Source organism: Hypanus sabinus, chromosome 4, assembly GCF_030144855.1.
Source record: "Hypanus sabinus isolate sHypSab1 chromosome 4, sHypSab1.hap1, whole genome shotgun sequence".
Taxonomy (NCBI): Eukaryota; Metazoa; Chordata; class Chondrichthyes; order Myliobatiformes; family Dasyatidae; genus Hypanus; species Hypanus sabinus.
In genome coordinates this window covers 30,806,684-30,826,396 of record NC_082709.1, presented here as the reverse complement: position 1 = coordinate 30,826,396, position 19,713 = coordinate 30,806,684, and the positions used below count along the sequence as shown (strand labels likewise).

At 38.2% G+C, this 19,713-nt stretch overlaps 1 protein-coding gene across 1 annotated transcript in view; it reads left to right on the top strand.

Moving 5' to 3' along the window:
* ccdc141 (coiled-coil domain containing 141) overlaps window positions 1–19,713 on the top strand; it is a 131,066-nt gene that overhangs the window by 44,492 nt on the left and 66,861 nt on the right. The window contains exon 9 of the mRNA XM_059966774.1: window positions 6,885–7,026. Coding sequence (XP_059822757.1) covers window positions 6,885–7,026 — 142 coding nt within the window. The remainder of the gene's footprint in view (window positions 1–6,884; window positions 7,027–19,713) is intronic.

The following is a 19,713-nucleotide window of genomic DNA, read 5'->3' as shown; positions in this document are numbered from 1 at the left end:
CCCTATTGTGCAGCCCATTTAGAATCTGGACTGTATTGGGATTGGCCAGCTGTGACCCCATTCACCTGGGTAAGTACAGGTTATTTCAGTACTCTTCCTGCCTCATGTCAAATCAAGAAAATCAAGATGGCACTGAGCTGCACCCTCTATTGAGCCGTGGCTGAGATTTAATTGTTTTCTTTTAGGTTTGTGGGAATGGTTCAGGAACAGAGGGAGGAGTTGAGAGTTATGTTAGGGTTTCGGGACAGGGTTGTGAGGGAATTAGCAATCAGGCCAGCGCCTAAGTCCCCACTCCACATTTGAAGGCCAGTGATGAGAAAATGAGACATCCATGATTGGATGTAAGCCTGGAAAAAGTGGACAAGGACCCCCCCCCCCCAAATGTCTGTGAGTTCAGGGGTCAGGGTCCATGCGGGCAGGAGGAATGTGTTCCGATGACCCTCTGGGTTCACAAATTGGTGAGACCAGAGTTCAACTCTTGCGCTTGGGGTTCTGTCATCAGCAAGTCAGAGCCTGATACCTGGTGTTTGGTGAGTGGCATGTCCTGGGGTCAGTGCTGAGGATTAAGCCCAAAGGGTTGAATCAGAAATCTGGATGTTGAGGCCCATTGACTGAATTTGAGTCTGTGAATCTCTGCAGGTCTGCTGGGGTGGTTGAAGCCCAATGTCTGCAGGCCCAAGTCCGAGTCTGCTGGAGGTCTGTCCTGGGGTTAAACAGCTATGTACAGTGCTTATAAAAATTATTCACCCCCTTAGATGTTTTCATGTTTTATTGTTTTACAACATTGAATCAATGGGCTTAATTTAGCTTTTTTTGACATTGATCAACAGAAGAGGACTCATTTGTGTCAAAATGAAAACAGATCTCTACAAAGTGATCCAAATTAATTTCAAATATAAAACAGAAAATGGATTGCATAAGTGTTCACTACCTTCAAGTCAGTATTTAGTAGCTGTACTTTTGGCAGCGATTACAGCCTTGAGTCTGTGTGGATAGGTCTCTATCAGCTTTGCACATCTAGACACTGCAATTTTTCCCCATTCTTCTTTAAAACACTGCTCAAGTTCTGTCAGATTACATGGGGATCATGAACAGCCCTTTTCAAGTCCAATCATAAATTCTCAATTAGATTGAGGTCTGACTTGGCCACTCGAGGACATTAACTTTGTTGTTTTTAAGCCATTCCTGTGTAGCTTTAGCTTTAAGTTTAGGTTCATTGTCTTGCTAAAAAACAAATCTTCTCCCAAGTCGCAGTTCTCCTGCAGACTGCATTAGGTTTTCCTGCAGGATTTCCCTGTATTTTGCTGCATTCATTTTACTCTCTACCTTCACAACCCTTCCAGGGTCTGTTGCAGTGAAGCATCCCCACAGCATGATGCAGCCACCACCATGCTTCATGGTACAGATGGTGTGTTTTTGCTGATGAGCAGTGTTTGGCTGATACCAAACATAGTATTTAGTCTGATGGCCAAAAAGATCAAAGGCAACAAGAGTGAATCTGCAGATGCTGGAAATAAATAAAAACACAAAATGCTGTCTGGCCTGCTGAGTTCTGCCAGCATTTTGTGTTTTTATTGGTCAAAAGGATCAACTTTGGTTTCATCAGACCATAGAATCTTCTTCCAGCTGACATCAGATTCTCCCACATACCTTCTGGTTAACTCTTACTGAGACTTCATGTGAGTTTATTTTCAACAGTGGCTTTCTCTTTGCCACTGTCCTATAAAACTGCAACTGGTGAAGCACCTGGGCAACAGCTGTTGTATGCGCAGTCTCTCCCATCTCAGCCACTGAAGCTTGTAACTCCTCCAGAGTTGTCATAGGTCTCTTGGTGGCCTCCCTCACTTGTCCCCTTTTTGCATGGTCACTCAGTTTTTGAGGACAGCCAGCTCTAGGCAGATTTACAGCTGTGCCATTTTCTTTCCATTTCTTGATGATTGGCTTAACTATAATCCAAGGGATTTTCAGTGACAGGAAATTTCTTGTATCCATCTCCTGTCTTGAGCTTTTCAATAACATTTTCATGGAGTTGCTTGGAGTGTTCTTTTGTCTTCATGGTGTAATATTTGCAGGATACTGACTCACCAGCAATTGGACCTTCCAGATACAGGTGTATTTTTACTACAATCAATTGAAACAGCTTGATTGCACACAGGTCTCCAAAAACAGATCTCTATTTAACTAATTATGGACTTCTAAAACCAATTGACTGCACCAGTGATGATTTGGTGTGTCGTATTAAAGAGGGGGTATAAATTCTTGTGCAATCAATTATTTTGTGTTTTATATTTGTAACCAATTTAGATTGCTTTGTAGAGATCTGTTTGCACTTTGAATGAAAGGATCTTTTTCTGCTGATCAGTGTCAAAAAACAAAATTATATCTATTGTGCTTCAATGTTATAAAACAATAAAACATGAAAACTTCCAAGGGGGTGAATACTTCTTATAGGCACTGTATGTGCATGAGTAGGAGGAAGGATCAGGGCCTGCTTTGCTATTGTTGTTTTGTTGTTCTGCTTTGTATTATTCTGCCAAGCATTGTGGGTGTGCTATGTTAGCATCAGAATATATGGTGATACTCATCAGCTGCTCCCAGCACACCTTTGGGTGTGGTGGTTGTTCATGCAAACAATGCATTTCATTGTATTCTGTAATGAACACATGATAAATAAATTTGAATCTTGATTCTTGAATCTTAAGGGACTTGCATTTTTTAAGTTTCCAGAGATGTTATGAAATTTTCATCTTCGCAATAACTACACATCCTTTCACATAGATTTTTGCACAATGCTATATATTGGTTAAAATAGGATGGTGGTTGGGAAGCCGAAATAAGCCAACATTGAGGAGAGTACTTTGCATACCAAAAGAATGAATGAAGCTATTGAACAAGACCAATGAGGTCTACAAAATCCAGTAGCAAAGACTGTAGCAAATATTATGTTGGCTAAACTGAGAGAAAACTATTGTCAAGGATCCATGTAAGTCAACTGGCTGTGAAGTGGCATGACCAACTCTCACTAGTCTCTACCCATGAAGATCGAGAGGGGTGCATATTCGACTGGGCATCAGTGAAGGTCATGGCACAAGCAAACAGGTGCCATGCAAGAGAAGTCCTAGAAACATGGTTTTCCACAAACAATTCTGCAAACAGACATGGAAACCTTGATTCTATTTATGAGTCAATTCAGACAAAATTCCAGACCACAACACACAAGGTTTGCCATGCAACCAATCAGTGATGAGATTTCCTCCCTACATCACAATTGAGTTTCTGTAATGATGATCAATCAGCTAATTGATAAGTATATCAAAGGCCAAACATTTGGAAGACACACGGCTAGTCACAGCATACTGATGATGTCTCCTCGTATGGTGATGAAACATTTGCAAGTAATCTGCCAAAATCAGAGAATAACTTAACCCAACCATCAACCATTCAAGCTGCACATTTTGTGAATTATTTCCAACATAATACAAAGTACTGTGCAAAAGCCTTAGGCACCCTAGCTATGTATATGTGCCTAAGACTTTTGTATAGTACTGTAGATTATATTATATATCCTATTCCTAGCTTTAAGTTTGGAAATGACATAAATAAAGGTTGAAAACTAAATTGTGAAGAGGACATAAAAAACTATGAAAGTTGTGAGAAGAATTAAATACAAAAGTAGGGTTTTATTGGTTATCAATGAGACCATACCTGGAGTAACGTGTGCGTTATGGGTCTAGCTCCTGTATCAGTCGAGGGGAAGTAGCCATAATAAAGAGGTGAGAGGGATGGGTAAGTTAGGCTGGCAAGCAACTGGTAGAACATGTGAGGAGAAAGATGATGGGCAGATAGATCTGGTCAGGGAATGGTCGGAGTTATTTCCCTTCATGCCCCTCACTGAGTACACATTTGAATCACAACCCATAATATATATGCACCTGGATTTGAGAAGAATTGTATAGAAACAAAGTTCCATTAGCAAAGTATTGGATGTGTTTGCAGTTCTTATTCATTTAGAACAAATTATGCAAATTAGAATGAGGATTAAAAATTTAATGAATAGGAGATCATATCTTTAACAGATTTCCTTTTATACCTAATGTGCATAACATTTGATGCATAAACATTGAATTTGATTTTAAAGTTTAACTATTTGACTGATCTTTGATAATGAAACTATCGGTATATCCAAAATGTATCAGAAATGTTTCAGATACCATGGACAAACATCAAACAGAAAAAGCAAATATCGGCTATCCGTTTGATATATTACTGTTGCTACAAATTCTCCCAATAATGCCTTTGCCAAAACATGCCATTTATCCTAGGGTACTGAAGATGTTAATGTAGCATTTCTGTGTTTGGAAAATTCTTGAAAAAAGGTAAATTTTCAATTTTCATGTCCGTTTGTCAAACATGGCAATTTTTACAAGAAGCATGAAATGGATAGCTGCTGTATTCCATTTATTGGATACAGTGGATTTGGTTAATTAGGACACATCAGGACCGATAAGTTTTGGCCCCGATTAAGCAGCTGCCCCAATTAGCAGAAGTCTCATGGCAATAGTTTAATAGGTTTGAAAAAGACAGACTCCTCCTTAACTGAGTAACAAATTACATATTTAAATGAAATTCAGAACAAGTTTAAACAATACCAATACTATTCCAGTAGTATAAAGCTGTATTGGTTCCTAATAGATATTGACGGAGGAATTCATCTAGTGTACTGCCATGATATTTTGATTAACTGTAAATTTATAAGATCAGCGCAGGCACCTAGTGCAGATAACGGACAACTTTCATACAATGCTTTTGATGATTATATCCTCCAAATCTTCATTTTCATGTAGTGTTCAAGATGATTATCGATGCCTTCAAATTGTTCATAGTTCCCAACTTGTTGAAGTAGTGAAACCATTTCATTTTTACTCCCAGTCATTCCTGGCATCACAAGCTAGAGTGCTTGAAACCACAGTAAGCAAAGCAGTTCTGCATTGTCTTACTGTTATTTCTTGTCAGCTATCAGTGACAAAAATCACTGCTTTTTGAACAGAAACACGTATTTACAAACTGTTTCCTCTAAGTATGGTGTAGTGTTGAACAGGCATACAAATGCACGCGACTGGTGCTAGTTAGCAACTGTTCAGCCACCGTCTCCTTCCCCAATTAAGCAGCGCAGTGTTCCAAATAAACGAGGGGAATCCTGATTATTTTCTCAATTTGTTTCTGTTCTTTAAGAGTTGTCCCAAAGAAGCAACTGACTGATTAACCAAGGGCCCAATCACCAGAATTCATTGTAGTTTTCTTTTACTATTGTTGGGAGGCCACACTTATAAATTTCTAGTCCTCATTCTAATATGCCCACACGCATACTTAAAATAATCTTTTACACTCAATGTCATTGGCAAAGTATTGAGTACAGGAGATAGGAAGTTAGTTTGAAGTTGTGCAAGAAATTGGTGAGGCCTAATTTGAAATATTGTATGCCATCTTGGTCAAATAATTACAGGAAAGATGTAAATAAGGTTAAAAGAGTACAGAGAAAATTTGCAAGGATGTTGCAGGGACTGGAGGACCTAGTTATAAGGAAAGATTTAATAGGTTACGACTTTGTTCCTTGGAATGTAGAAGATTGACAAGAGATTTAATAGAGGCTTACAAAATTAAGAGGGGTATAGATGGGGTTTTTCCAATGGGACTACAACCAGAGGTCATAGGTTAAGGGTGAAAGGGAACATGAGGGGAAACTTCATTCAGAGGATCATGAGAGTGTGGAACAAGCTGCCAGGCCAGCCTGTCATGCTTTCAGAATTGTCCTGAAAGCTCTAGTGATCCCCTTCATTTTGAGAGCCAGCGTGCAGTATACACTGTCCACAGGTGGCAGTAAGGCAACAAGGAAAAAGGAATACATATTATGTATTATAAGCTGTAGTTCTGTGACCTGTTTTTCAAAGATTTAAAGTGAAGATAAAGTCCTTAGCTAAAAACTAAATAAAACCCATAGCTTGGAAATAAAGACAATGTTAAACATATTTTCAAATATTATTTTTATGGATTAAAATTACATTTTGATACAAGGAAGTAAAGTCAGCAAATGCTGAAAACACTCAGCAGGCCAGGCAGCCTGGGGGTAAGGAAAGCAAAGTTAATGTTTCAGAGTGAGGGGGCTCTCATCAGAACCGGAAATGCGAGAACACAATTTATTTTACTTGTAGAAATTAAGAGAATGGGGTGAATGGGTGGTTGCAGAGATGGACATGACAAAGGGGTCATCTCTGATAGAATGAAACCAAGGTTGCTGAGGTGATAAATGATTAATGAAGCCAAGTGGTTGATGGATTAATCAGGGAAGCTGATTAATCTATCAGTCAGGTATGGCATGGAGAAACCGTGAACCATCAGTGGAGAGAGAAAAAAAAATTTCTTTCCATAGTTATTTCCTGATCTGTTTAGCATTTCTAACATTCTCCTTTTGGTTTCTATCTCTGCAACTACTCCGACTGCATTTCATAGCTTTTACATGCCCCTTTGTTTATTTATTTCCACAGTTGCTGCCTGACCTGCTTTTGTTTCCAGCATTTTCTGCTTTTATTTTTAGCATTTCAGCATCTTCAGTCCTTTTGTCTCCCAGTTACAATTCATTCATGTGCAAAAATTACTCTTTGTTTAAAAATTCTGAAAGGCAGTTCCTGTTTAACGTTGGCATGCAACAGTTTCCAAACACTCAAATTTGCAAGGTCAAAGGGATGATTTGCTTTTCATGGAGGCATATAAGTTACAAAGGCCTGGCTATTTTTATTATGTGAATAAATACCCTGAATTCATTTGGTACTCTCTCAGTCCCTTTATTGGCTGTGGAGACATATCAGCAGCTGTCTCTATATGTTCAGTTTCAGAGCCTTTGGAATTTCGGAGATGATTGGCTACATTCAACAGAGAGTAGATCAGCTGACTGGACAATGCTTTGCTGATAAGGAATTAACTTCAAAGAAACAACAACTGACTGCTTCATTTGATGATCATTTTGAAAAGGTATAACATACAATACAAGCAGATGTATTCCTTTAATAAAACATGTTCCTTAACTGTAGGAAACCTCAAGGAACAGATTATGCTATTATTCATCTTCTTTCATGAGACGTAGAAATCTCTGGCATTCCAAGTATTCATTCCCCAAATCCAAGTGTCCTCATTAAGGTAGTGGTGAGCCATCTTCTCAAAATACTACAATCTATATGATGAAGATACTTTGCAGTGTTGTCAAGAGAGGAGTTGCAGATTTTATCTCACCCAAAGTAAACTAACAATGGTATATTTACATGTCAAAGTGGTTTGTGAGATGGAAGGAAAATTAGGGGCTAAGCCAATTTGATGAGTTCCTCCAATGCATTAAGTAAGTGGCTCGCTCTGTGACCAAAGTATGTTAATAGTTGAGAACATAAATATTTAGGGCAATAGATGGATGCCAATCAAGAAAATTCTCTACTCCTGGATGAAGCTGAACTTCTTGAGTATTGTTGCAGATACTACCTTCCAGGTAAGTGGAGAGTGCTGTATTTATGCATCTTTTCATCTGCAGAAACCCACATGCATTATGGCCTTATGCATTGCTGCTTGTGCACTCTTGGCAGTGTAAAAATGTTCAGTTACCATCAATGTTTAATTCAACAATATTTTAACTAATTTTCCAGGCTAATTGTTGGAAATGGACAAGCAACATGTATTCTTGCCCACTTTCTTCTCAGTAGGCTGTGAATATAAGGATGTCAGTTATTAACATACAGTATTTCATTTGGTACTGATGTCCTTACAAATAATTATTATTAATAAGCAGAAATCAATATATAAGTAATTATGGTAATAACTTGATATGAGGATGATTTGCATTTATAATCGTTTCCCATTATGATCAACTTTAATTCATTTTATTTTATGGCTTTAATTATGGAAGTATAAGCAATTGCAGCTATTATCAGGCTGTAAATTTGAAAGATCATCTAAAATTAGGATGCAAATTAAGCTGCCTTGAACATACAGAAATACTGAAATACAGAACAAGGCAAACCTGCAGGAGAAGGATTATGTTGATTCTTACTGAAGGGTCTGTATGTATATTTTGAAGAACTAGCATAACAAATTGAAGAAAGGTAAGAAAAGTGATTAAACATTTTTTTATATATCGTACTTCAGAATACCTTGAATTTTTTGATGGAAGCTTTCACTGTGTCCACGACTATGCTATAAGCACAAACTTACAGGGAATTCAAATCCCAAAAGGGTAGTGTTTCTGGAATGGTGTAAAGTAACTCTAAAAGAGTCAGCTCTAGGAACATTGAGAAACTGAGAAATGTTTTATGACTAGAGTTTTGTTAATTACACAATTTTCTAGATGAAAACTCTGTATATGTGTTGATTTTCAGCAATAACTACAAAAGGATACAAGAAATAAGCCCAAAAGTAGGCCATATGCCACTTGAGGTTCTCAAAATTCCATAATATTTAATTAACTGAATTTACATTCTCCAGGTGCCAAGAGAGGAGTTGAATTACTGTTTTGGATTTTGTTAACCTAGATGTCAGATTTTCTTGGTTCAGTCATTTAACCATTATGCCTCTAGTTCCTATATGATAGTTTATATATCGCAGTAATAGAGTAATTCAGTATAGCCCCTGGGCCTTTATCCCACCATATCCATGCCAACAATCAAGTACCTCTCTATGCTTATCCCACTTCCTTCCATTCGTTCCCTAACCTACTATGTACAGCCAATTCTGGTGTTTGTCTAAGTGCTTCTTAAATGTTGTGAGACTACCTGTCTTCACCAACCACTCAGGCAGTGCAGCCAGATTCCAACCACCTACTGGGTGAAAAAGTTCTTCATTAAATTCCCTTTAAATGTTTAAGCACGTATCCTATCCTCTGTAAATCTCTGAATGCTCATCCTAGTTCCTACTGGATTCAGCCCAGTACATCATGGGTAAAACCCTCCCAACTATTGAGCACATCTGTATGAAATGTTGTCATAGAAAAGCAACATCCATCATCAAAGATCCTCAGCACCAGGCCGTGCTCTTTTCTTGCTGCTGCCAACAAGTAGAAGGTGCAGGTGCCTCAGGACTCACAAAACAGGCTCAACAACAGCTACTACCCCCCAACCATCAGGCTCTTGAACAAAAGGGGAAGAATTTCCCTCTCTGGATCAATAAAATATTTATTATTATTATTAACTACATTAATTGTAGTTATTTATCTTGTTATTTATTGCTATTTATATTTGCATGTGCAGTTTGTTGTCCATTGTTTATATCTACTTTTCTGTAGATTTGCTAAGTATGCCCATAGAAAAAGAATCTCAGGGTTGTATGTGGTGACATGTATGTACTCTGATAATAAATATTACTTTGAACTTTGAACTGTAAGTAGATTTAGCTACTCTGTTATGGGGGAAAGTGTCCTCCTATTTACCTTATCTATACACCTTTATAATAAATAAATACAGATCATCCAGTTTCACCTCATAACTCACCACTCAAAGTTTTGTAAGATTTTACCTTAACCTACTTACTCCTACATTCCATGCCTTTGCTAATTATTTCATGGCAAGTATCATAAGTGCCGTGAAGTAGAGTTTTGGCCCTAAACATCAACTGTTTGTTCATGTCCATGGATGCTGCCTGACCTGCTGAGTTCCTCCAGCATTTTGTGTGTGATGTGTTGGATTTCCAGCATCTGCAAAATTTCTTCAAGTATTTCGTGAGCCTTCTTTACCACTTTATCCATCTGTGCTGCCACCTTCAGGGAGTCTTGCACTGGTACACCAAGACCCCTGTTCCTCAATGTTTGCTGTAATCCTACTGTAGAGATTATTTGCATTTTGTTTGAAATGACAATAAATATTAAGCAGTGCAAGAACATCTGTAGCTGCATTGATCATTCAAATTAGCAGAATTATTTTGATTGAAATATCAGTAGATGCCCATATCAAAATCAAGTAATGAGATTTTATCCATTTCATGTTTATTACTGGAATTGGTTTATTATTGTCACATATACTGAGATGCAGTGAAAAGCTTCCATATTGTTCATACAGTTACAATTATTACACAATGCTTTGACATAGAACAAGTTAAAACAATAACAAATGTAAAAAACTACAGAGAAAATGGAGTGCAGTTAAGCAATAAAGGGCAAGGTCATAATGAGGTAGATTGTGTGGTCAAGAGTCCATGCTATCATACAAGAGGTCTGACAGCAGTGGAATAGAAGCTGTCCTTGATGATACATGCTTCCAGAGTTTTATATTTAGGAGGGGGAGACGAGGAAATGTCTGTGGTTGGTAGGATCTTTGATCATGTGGCTGATTTACTGAGTCAGTGAGAAGTGTAGACAGTCCATGGAGGGGAGGTTGGTTTCAGTATTGTGCTCAGCTATGTCTGCAACTCTCTGCAGTCCCTTGTGAACATGTAAACAGTTTCCATATCAAGTTGTTATGGATCCAGATAGAATGATTTATAAATATCAACCTCTCTGTGTTATTTGTACTGCAGTATAATGTAGAGGATAGCTTGGCTCAGTTAATAGTAATCTGGCTCCTTAATCAGAAGATTGTGGATCCAAGACTCACAATCGTGAGCACAAACATTGGTTGGCATTTCATTGTAGTCTGGATGTGATGGTACTGGGTTTGATGACCATAAAGTTCTAAACTCAAATGAGTTTAAGCCCTAGCAAATACAAATAGCTACAAGTACTCTCACTAAATGGAAATTATGCTGTAAGTACCCAATCTTTAAAAGATAGTTCACTTCCCTGTTTATTTTCCATGGCAAGTTTAGCTGCCAATGCCCACTATTTGAGTGGTGGGTCCATTCTCCCCACCAAGGAGAAGATATTTTCAACTAACAAAGTAGTTTAAAATACAGTTCATTTATTTTCAGTCATAGTTATTTAAATCCCACAACCTTTTAAAAGACATTGAAAATTCACAGAGATTGCTAATTAAAAATTTCCAAATCACAAATCATTTCTAATACACAGAACACAAAGCACATAACACATAAAGGATTTTTCAGACACGAAGGATTTCCATAACACAGGTACATTTCCTATAAACTAACAAAATATATCACAATGCATCCATTGCAGAACTTGAAGCTAGAGGAATGCATTCTGGTTCACCCAGTGTTTCTTCTTGATGTTCCTTACCTATTCATAATAAGCTTGATCAGCTCTTCACATTTATACCCCTTTTCTCCCACATAGGTGACTTCACATGAATATGATACTTCCTCAGCTATCCTTTTAACATGAATGGTCTAAAAGCCCTGTGGAGACATAGTTCTTCAGCTAATACTCACAGTTCATGATAATGCTGTAAAGCTAACTTCTGAGTACATAAACCTTCCACTAAAAATACATTAGTAATTAATATGCTAAATGATATTATCCAACAAGCTTCTTTGAACTAAGCAACTTAAGAGTCAGCTTGTCTGTTTGAAGCAACCCAAATTAAACAACCCATTGTTATATACTACATCTTGAGCAATAATAAAACAGGTGTAGTGACTTTCCACAGACAGCGTCTGTAAAGCTGTTCTACAGAGGGTTTTTTTTTTAAAACTTAAAGCAAACTATTGCTTTCCATTTACATTCTAAGAACTGAAGACTGACTTCCTTTTACAACCAGAAACTAAACAAACTGTCAGCTGTAAGTTTACTTACAACTGTTTTTGATCAACTGTGTTTAGAAGACAAGCTTAGCAAACATAAGCCAGCAAGCTAATAGCTATCATGTGGAACAAATGTTGCATTTTCAGTAGGGTTGTCCTTTGGCTCAGAGAGCACAAAGGACGTGCCTTTTGAAAGTTTTTTAGAAGTTTTCCATAATGCTACAGGATTTTCTAAAATTCAGTGCCAACAATTCTACCCTGATCATCCCATCAAAAGCCAAATGCCAATACTGTGCTATTTTGAATTTTTAAGAACATGGAATTAAACCTTGAGGATAAACCAATACAGGGACTATATGTAGATAGGTGAGAAGCACATGAGGAGGAAGTATAATGTTCAGTAGTGATCTCTTATATCAATCCCATTGTTTTCTGAGGAATTGGGCCATTGTTTTGATCAATATCTCCCTCATTACAAATTAGCTAAAACAGATTGAAAATGTATGCAACATTTTATAACTTCAATATCTCTTGTGCACAAACCCACGCTTACAATGGAAATGCCTGAAGCACTCGGGTAATTTTAAAGGAAATAGAAACAGAGTTTGTGTTCTAGCTCAAACATTCTTTGTCCGATCCTTAGGCATTTAGATTAAACAGAGGCAAATTTATGTAGTAACACAAATTTACAGCAAAGAGACCGTTCAAATCTGTGATTCCCCACCAGCCAAAAAGCACCACTTTGGTTGACCCTGCTTCCCAGCACTCAGTCTGCATGCAGTATATACAGATAGGTGGTGCTGGGAAAAACCCAGCAATATCATAAAGGATCACACCACTTTCTTCATGGACTGCTTGTCCCATTCCCATCAGGGAAGGCGGCAATGTAGCATCCATGCCAGGAGCACCAGACTCAAAAATAGTTACTTTCCCCAAGCAGTAAGGCATATCAACACCTGCATCCACTAACCCACCTCACCATAACCCTCCATTGCCACCACTATATCATTTCCTGTCATAGTCACCTTATGTACAACATCACTTTATGTACATATAATCAATCTAAGTATATAAGCTGTGTAACATTCTATGTATATAATATGTATTTATATTTATTGTATTTTTATTACTGAATTCTTTATCTTATTGTGTTTGTTTTGTTCTATATTGGATTCAGATAACAATTATTTCATTCTCCATAACACTTGCATACTGGAAATGACAATAAAAAATCTTGTATCTTGTAGGCTATGATATTTCAATTGCACAACCAGAATTGGTTTGAGAAAGGAACAAGGATAAGAAGTAATCTATTTGGTAATTAATCCATTGGAAGTAGCAAATATTCAACATCGATTTCCATTCCTATTTGTTATGAAGTGCCTTTTTTGTAAAATGTGATGTTATGAATTGTTCAAATTTGGTCTCCTTATTTAAGGAAGGGCATTCATGGCATGGATTCCTGCAATGAAAAGGCTATCTAATGAGGAAAGATTAATTATACTGGGCCCACAGAGTCATAGAGGAGTACAGCATAGAAATGGGCCCTTCCGCCCATCTAGTCCAAGCTAAAACAATTTAAGATGCCTACTCCCATCAGCCTGCACTGGGGCCATGACCAACCACACCCATACCATCCATGTACCTATCAAACTTTGCATAAACATTAAAATCGAGCTTGCATGCTCCACTTGTGCTGGCAGCTCATTCCACACTCTCATGACTCTAAGTGAAGAAGTTTCACCTCATATTCCCCTTAAACTTTTCACCTTTCACCTTTAACCCATGACCTTTGGTTGTAGTCCCTCTTACCCTCAGTAGAAAAAGCCTGCTTGCATTTACCCCATATATACCTCTCATAATTTTGTATACCTTTATCAAATCTCCTCTCAATCTTCTATGTTCTAAGGAATAAAGTCTTAATCTGTTCAATCTTTCATTATAATTCAGGTCCTCCAGACCCAGCAACATCCTTGTGAATCTTCTCTGTACTCGTCCAACCTTATTTACATCTTTCCTGTAGGTAGGTGACCAAAACTGCACACAATACTCCAAATTAAGCCTCTCAACATCTTATACAACTTCAACATAACATCCCATATTCTGTACTCAATACTTTGATTATGAAGGCAAATAAACCAAAAGCTTTCATTATGACCCTATCTACCTGTGATGCCTCTTTCAAAAAATTAAGGACCTTTATTCACAATCTCTTTGTTCTACCACACTCCTTGGAGCCCTACCGCTCGCTGTGTAAGACCTACCCTGGTTGGTCCTACAGAAGTGCAAAACCTCACACTTGTCATCATTAAATCCCAAATGTGATTTTTCAGCCCATATTTCATTCTGATCCAGATCTCTCTGCAAGCCATGATAGTCTTCCTTGCTGTCCACTGCACCTCCATTCTTGGTGTCATCCGCAAATTTTCTGATGCCCTTCACCACCTTATCATTCCAGATCATTGATATAGAAGGACCCAGCACCGATCCCTGCAGCACTCCACTAGTCACAGGCCTCCAGTCACAGATGCTACCGTCTACTTCCGCTCTCTGGCTTCTCTCACAAAGCCGAAGTCTAATCCAATTTACTACCTCAAGTGACTGAATTTCCATGACCAACCTCCCATACAGGACCTTGTCAAATGCTTTGCTAAAGTCCATATAGAAAACATATATTGCCTTGCCTTTAACCACCTTCCTGGTAACTTCATCGAAAAATTCTGTAAGATTGGTCAGATATGACCTACCACACACAAAATCACACTGACTGTCCCTTACAATCCATGTCTATCCAAATGCTGATATATCCGGTCCCTTAGAGCACCTTGCAGTAACTTTTCCACCACTGATGACAGACTCACCAGCCTGTAATCTCCTGGTTTCTGTTTAGAGCCTTTCTTAAACAGCGGAACAGCATCAATAGTCTTACAATCCTCTGATACCTCTCCTGTTGCTAAGCATAATTTAAATATCTCTGCTAGGGCCCTGAAAATTTCTGCACTTGCTTCTTGTAGGGTCTGAGGGAATGCCTTGTCAAGCCCTGGGGATTTAGCCACCCTGATGTTCCTCAGGACAGCAAACACCTTACTTCTATAGACTCTGTCTCCTGAGTAAATAAAGATGCAAAGAAAATTTAGGATCACCCTCATCTCTTTTGGCTCTACCATTCTGATCTTCCAGAGGACCAATTTTGTTCCTTGCAATCCTTTTGCTCTTAACGTATCTGTAGAATCCCTTAGAATTCTCCTTCACTTGTCTGCTAGGGCAACCTCATGCCTTCTTTTAGCCCTTCTAATTTCTCTCTTAAGTGTTCTCATGCATGTTTTATACTCCATAAGTACCTCCTTTTTTTGCACCTGCTATGCACCTCCATTTTATTTTTCTTAACCAGGGCCTCCATTTCTCTTGAAAACCAAAGTTCCCTACACTTGTTACCTTTACCTTTTATTCTGACAGGCCCACTTAAGCTTTGAACACTCAAAATTTCATTTTTGAAGGCCTCCCACTAACCAAGTACTCCTGTGCCAGAAAACAGCCTGCCTGATACCATCAGAATTGGCCTTTCTCCAATTGACTATCTTAAATCATGGATCAGACCTATCTTTTTGCATATTTATCTTGAAACTAATAGTATCATGATTACTGGATATAAAGTGTTCCCCTACACGAACTTCTGTCACCTGCCCTGTCTCATTCTCCAACAGCAGTTCAAGTATTGCACACTGTCTCATTGGGACTTCTATGTACTGATTAAGGAAACTTTCCTGAAGGATTTGTCAATTTCTATTGCATCTTTTCCTTTACACTATGGGATTCCCAGTCAAGATGTGGAAAGTTAAAATCACCTCCCGTAGCATCCTGATATTTGCAGGATACAATTTCACAATGACAGCAAATGTGGCTGAATGTTAACACAATCTAAACACAAAGATGAAGAAAGACTTATTGAACAATATATTAAAGAGATAAAGAAAGCATCGTTACTTCGGCGGAAGATTGTACCTGAAGAAAAGGATGGAAATATATTTAGTAATTTTTTTGAACGTTTTTCTTAGATTCAGCATCTCAGGTTACATTTAACAGTCATACTTTGTCACTTATGAATGGTTTAGAGAGGTTTGTTATTTGTCCAGACTTTTAAATGAATACCAGAGTGCCGATGGATTGAGCAGTGACTGGGTTAGTGGTATTATACATCGTAACTCGATGTTCCTTCACTATAGATATGCTAACCTAGGTTGTAACTTGACATAATTGTTGAATTTATTTATTAAATTGTAAAGAACAAGTGATCAGTAATAACAGCACAACCTAACTTTGATTATAAATGATAAATCTGCACAGTGAACTGCATAATATTCTCCGGTGACTCATCGTCCATTATCTGAAGTGTTCTTCAATAGGTTTGGGCATGCAGTTCTACAAAGTACATGCAAGGAATAGCTGAGCGTGTTCAGTTCTTTTGTATCAAATCGAAAACTGAACAGATAATCAAAGTCGTACAGTATTTGAACAGACTCCACAAAACTTTGTGTTTGGACGGAATGGTTTGGCCATCTGCCTGACTATGAAGCAATGTAATAATTAGATTTCAATAGTTATGGGGAAAGTGTGGTTTGGATGGAAGCAGCTTGGTGACCAGGGTGATGGGTACATTGTGACAGAAGAAAGCACAGTCATTTTTAAGGTCCAGATGCTATTTAAATAAATCAGCAGCATACTTACAAGGTTGAAAATGTGAATCGGAAGAGGAAGAATGTTGACAATTTAATTTGAATCAGAGAGCCAAGTTGTGCACTGGGTGAGAGAAGAAGAAAGACTGCTCCAAGTTCTCATTAGCATCTATGAATACTCCGCTGGGTCCAGGAACAGCCAAGAGAGAGATGGTGTTCCTCAACAGTGGAGAGATGGAAGATGAATCTATTGCCAAAGTCAGGAGTTTGGTGGTGCACAGCAGGTGAATTTCAAGGCACTGGATGAGGTACTTCCAGAAGCTCCTTGATTTGACTTGGTCAATAAAGGTAAGTGTACAGCTGTGTTCACGCAAGTCCTGAAATACACCTCTCCCCCACTTTTCTTGTCGGTCCTGTTGTACTTGTATATTTTCCTGACCCCCATTTCTCTGATCCTATACAATCACAATCACAGTGTCCATGTGATTGTATGGGAATTACCTTATTCCCTTGATCTGTCTGGCTTGCTTCATCTGTCCACCAATGACAAAAGTCTTTGTTTCATCATCTGCTGCCCCAGCCATCTGAAATCATTAAAAATTTGCATCCTGCTGTGATTGCTGGTGACGATTGTCAATCTTCAGAAGGTAAACTGGAAGGAACTGCTTGACATTGAGTCAGTAGAGGACCAATAGGATCGATTTACAGAGGTAATACGCGCAGTGCAGGAAATCTTCATACCCAAGGGCAGGAGAAGCAATAATAACAATAGATCAATTACATGGATGAATAAAGATATATATAAAAATTATTGAAGAAAAGGCAGCTATATAAGGAATACAGAAAAATAGTAATGATATTAACTGTAGGGCATATGAAAATATGGGAGCTATAATCAAGAAGGAAATTTGGATTTCCAAAAGGCAGGTTGAGAAGGTTATTGCTGTTAATGCTCAGATTGACCCCAAGAGATTTTTTCAATACTTTAGTAGTAAAATAAAAGTCAAGGAGGAAGTTTAAGTGTATTAAGAATAATAGTGGGGTATTAAATTATGCAGAGAAGGACATAGCAGATACTCTTAAACTCATATTTTGCTGAAGTATTCACCTGTGAAGATTTTAGCAACATGCCAGGAAGTGTAGAGAAGAATAAGGTTGTCTTAATTGACTTAGAGATCTTAGAAAGTGAAGTCCTGCTTCAGCTGAAAAGACTGAAGGCTAGTAAGTCAGGGCCAGACAACATATATCCAAGGGTACTTAAAGAGGTCTGTGATTACATATACAAACCCCTAACATGTATTTTTCATAAGTCAGTGAAGACTGGTGAAATCCCCTAAGGTCTGGAAATGGGCTAATGTTGTCCAGATATGTAAGAATGATGACCACACTGACCTGGTAACTATAGAGCAGTAAGCTTAATGCATTTTGTAGGTAAGATAATGGAGAAATTAATAAAGAATGAGTTGGAAAAGCAGCTGATAAGAATAGACATGATAGCAGAAAGCCTGCATGGGTTCAGAAAAGGGAAATCATATTTTACAGATATATAAGACCTCGGTCAGACCCCACTCAGAGGACTGTGTTCAGTTTTGGTCACCTCACTACAGGAAGGATGTGGACACTATAGAGAGAGTACAGAGGAGACTTGCAAGGATGTTGCCTGGATTGGAGGGCATATCTTATAAGAATAGGTTGAATGAACTTGGCCTTTTCTCATTGGAGTGGTGAAGGATGAGAGGTGACCTGATAGAGGTGTGTAAGATGATGTGGGACATTGATCGTGTGGATAGCCAGAGAGTTTTTTCCCAAGGCTGAAATGGCTAACATGAGGGGACATAGTTTTAAGGTGCTTGGAAATCGGAAATGAGGGGGTGTCAGAGGTAAGTCTTTTACATAGCCAGTGGTGGGTGCATGGAATGCACTGCTGGCAGCAGTGGTGGAAGCGGATACAATAGGGTCTTTTAAGAGCCTCTTAAATGAGTAGATGGAGCTTAGAAAAATAGAGGGCTATGGACTAGTAAAATTCTAGGTGGTGTCTAGAGTAGAACATTGTGGGCTGAAGAGCCTGTAATGTGCTGTAGATTTCTATGTTCTACTTTCTAATATGCTGGAGTTCTACGAAGAGTCTACTAAAATTTGTGATAACAATAGAGCAGTTAATATCATTTACTTGAGCTTTCAGAAGGCTTTTGACAAGGTAGTCAAATTTCTGGAGGCAGGGATTCAGGGTAAGGTATGTGATCGGTGCAGAATTGGCTCAAAAAACAGAAAACAATGAGTTATGGTGAGAAGATAATTTTCACACCTAGTAGATGTTGAAAGTGGGGTTCTGAACGGATCAGATTTGGGGCCACTGCTTTCTAATTTACGTTAATGATTTGGATAAGCACATAACAAATAAACTAGTAAAGTTTGCAGATGACACAAAATTAAGGGGATGGGCTGATAACATTGAGGCAATAGAATCAGTAGAGTCAGATCTAAACAAAATCCAAATGTGGGCAGATATGTGGCAGATGTAATATACTGTAAGTAAATGTAAAATATTACAAACGTTTGTACATATAGGAAGTAGAGATAGTAGATATAAATATACAATGGGGGGGCTTGAGTTAGAAAGTGCACTGTCTAAGATTTGGGCATCCTGGTTGACCCATCACTATCAACATCTAGACAATACACAGAAACAATTAGGAAGGCAAATAGATTGCTAGTCTATATAATGCGCTCAGTGGAGTTCACACCTAGAGATGTTCTCCTTAAGTTGTATAATGCACATGTGAGGCCACACCTTTGAGTATTTTGTACAATTTAGGTCTTCATATTTTATAAGGGATGTGAAGGCACTGGAGAGAGTTCAGAGAAGGGTGACTAGATTCATTGCAGGTCTGTAGGGTATGAGCTATGAAGAAAGATTGAAAGAATTAAATCTTTTTAGCCTATATAGATGTAGAATGAGAGGAGACATGATAGAAGTGTTCAAAATCATTCAGTGTATAAGTAAGGGGGAAGGCAGCTGCTACTTCAAAATTAATCCATCAACAAGGACACAGGGTCATAGGTGGAAACTGATTAAAAGGAGATTTCAGACTCACATAAGGAAGGATTTCTTTACCCAGCGATTTGTGGACACATGGGACAAGCTATCTAGTTGTGTAGTTGAGAGTAGTACCATAGAGACTTTCAAATCTAAACTCGGTAGTTATTTTAACACATTCTGTGAATGTTGGGCCAAATGGGCTGTTCATTTCAAAACTTTCTACTTTTTAATCACCTACTTCATGTTTGTGTCAGATTTTGAGCTTTGCCATTTTCCCTGTAACCTGGGAGCAGAATTAGGCCTTTTATCTTCTTGGGCTTATTTCAACTTTCAGTG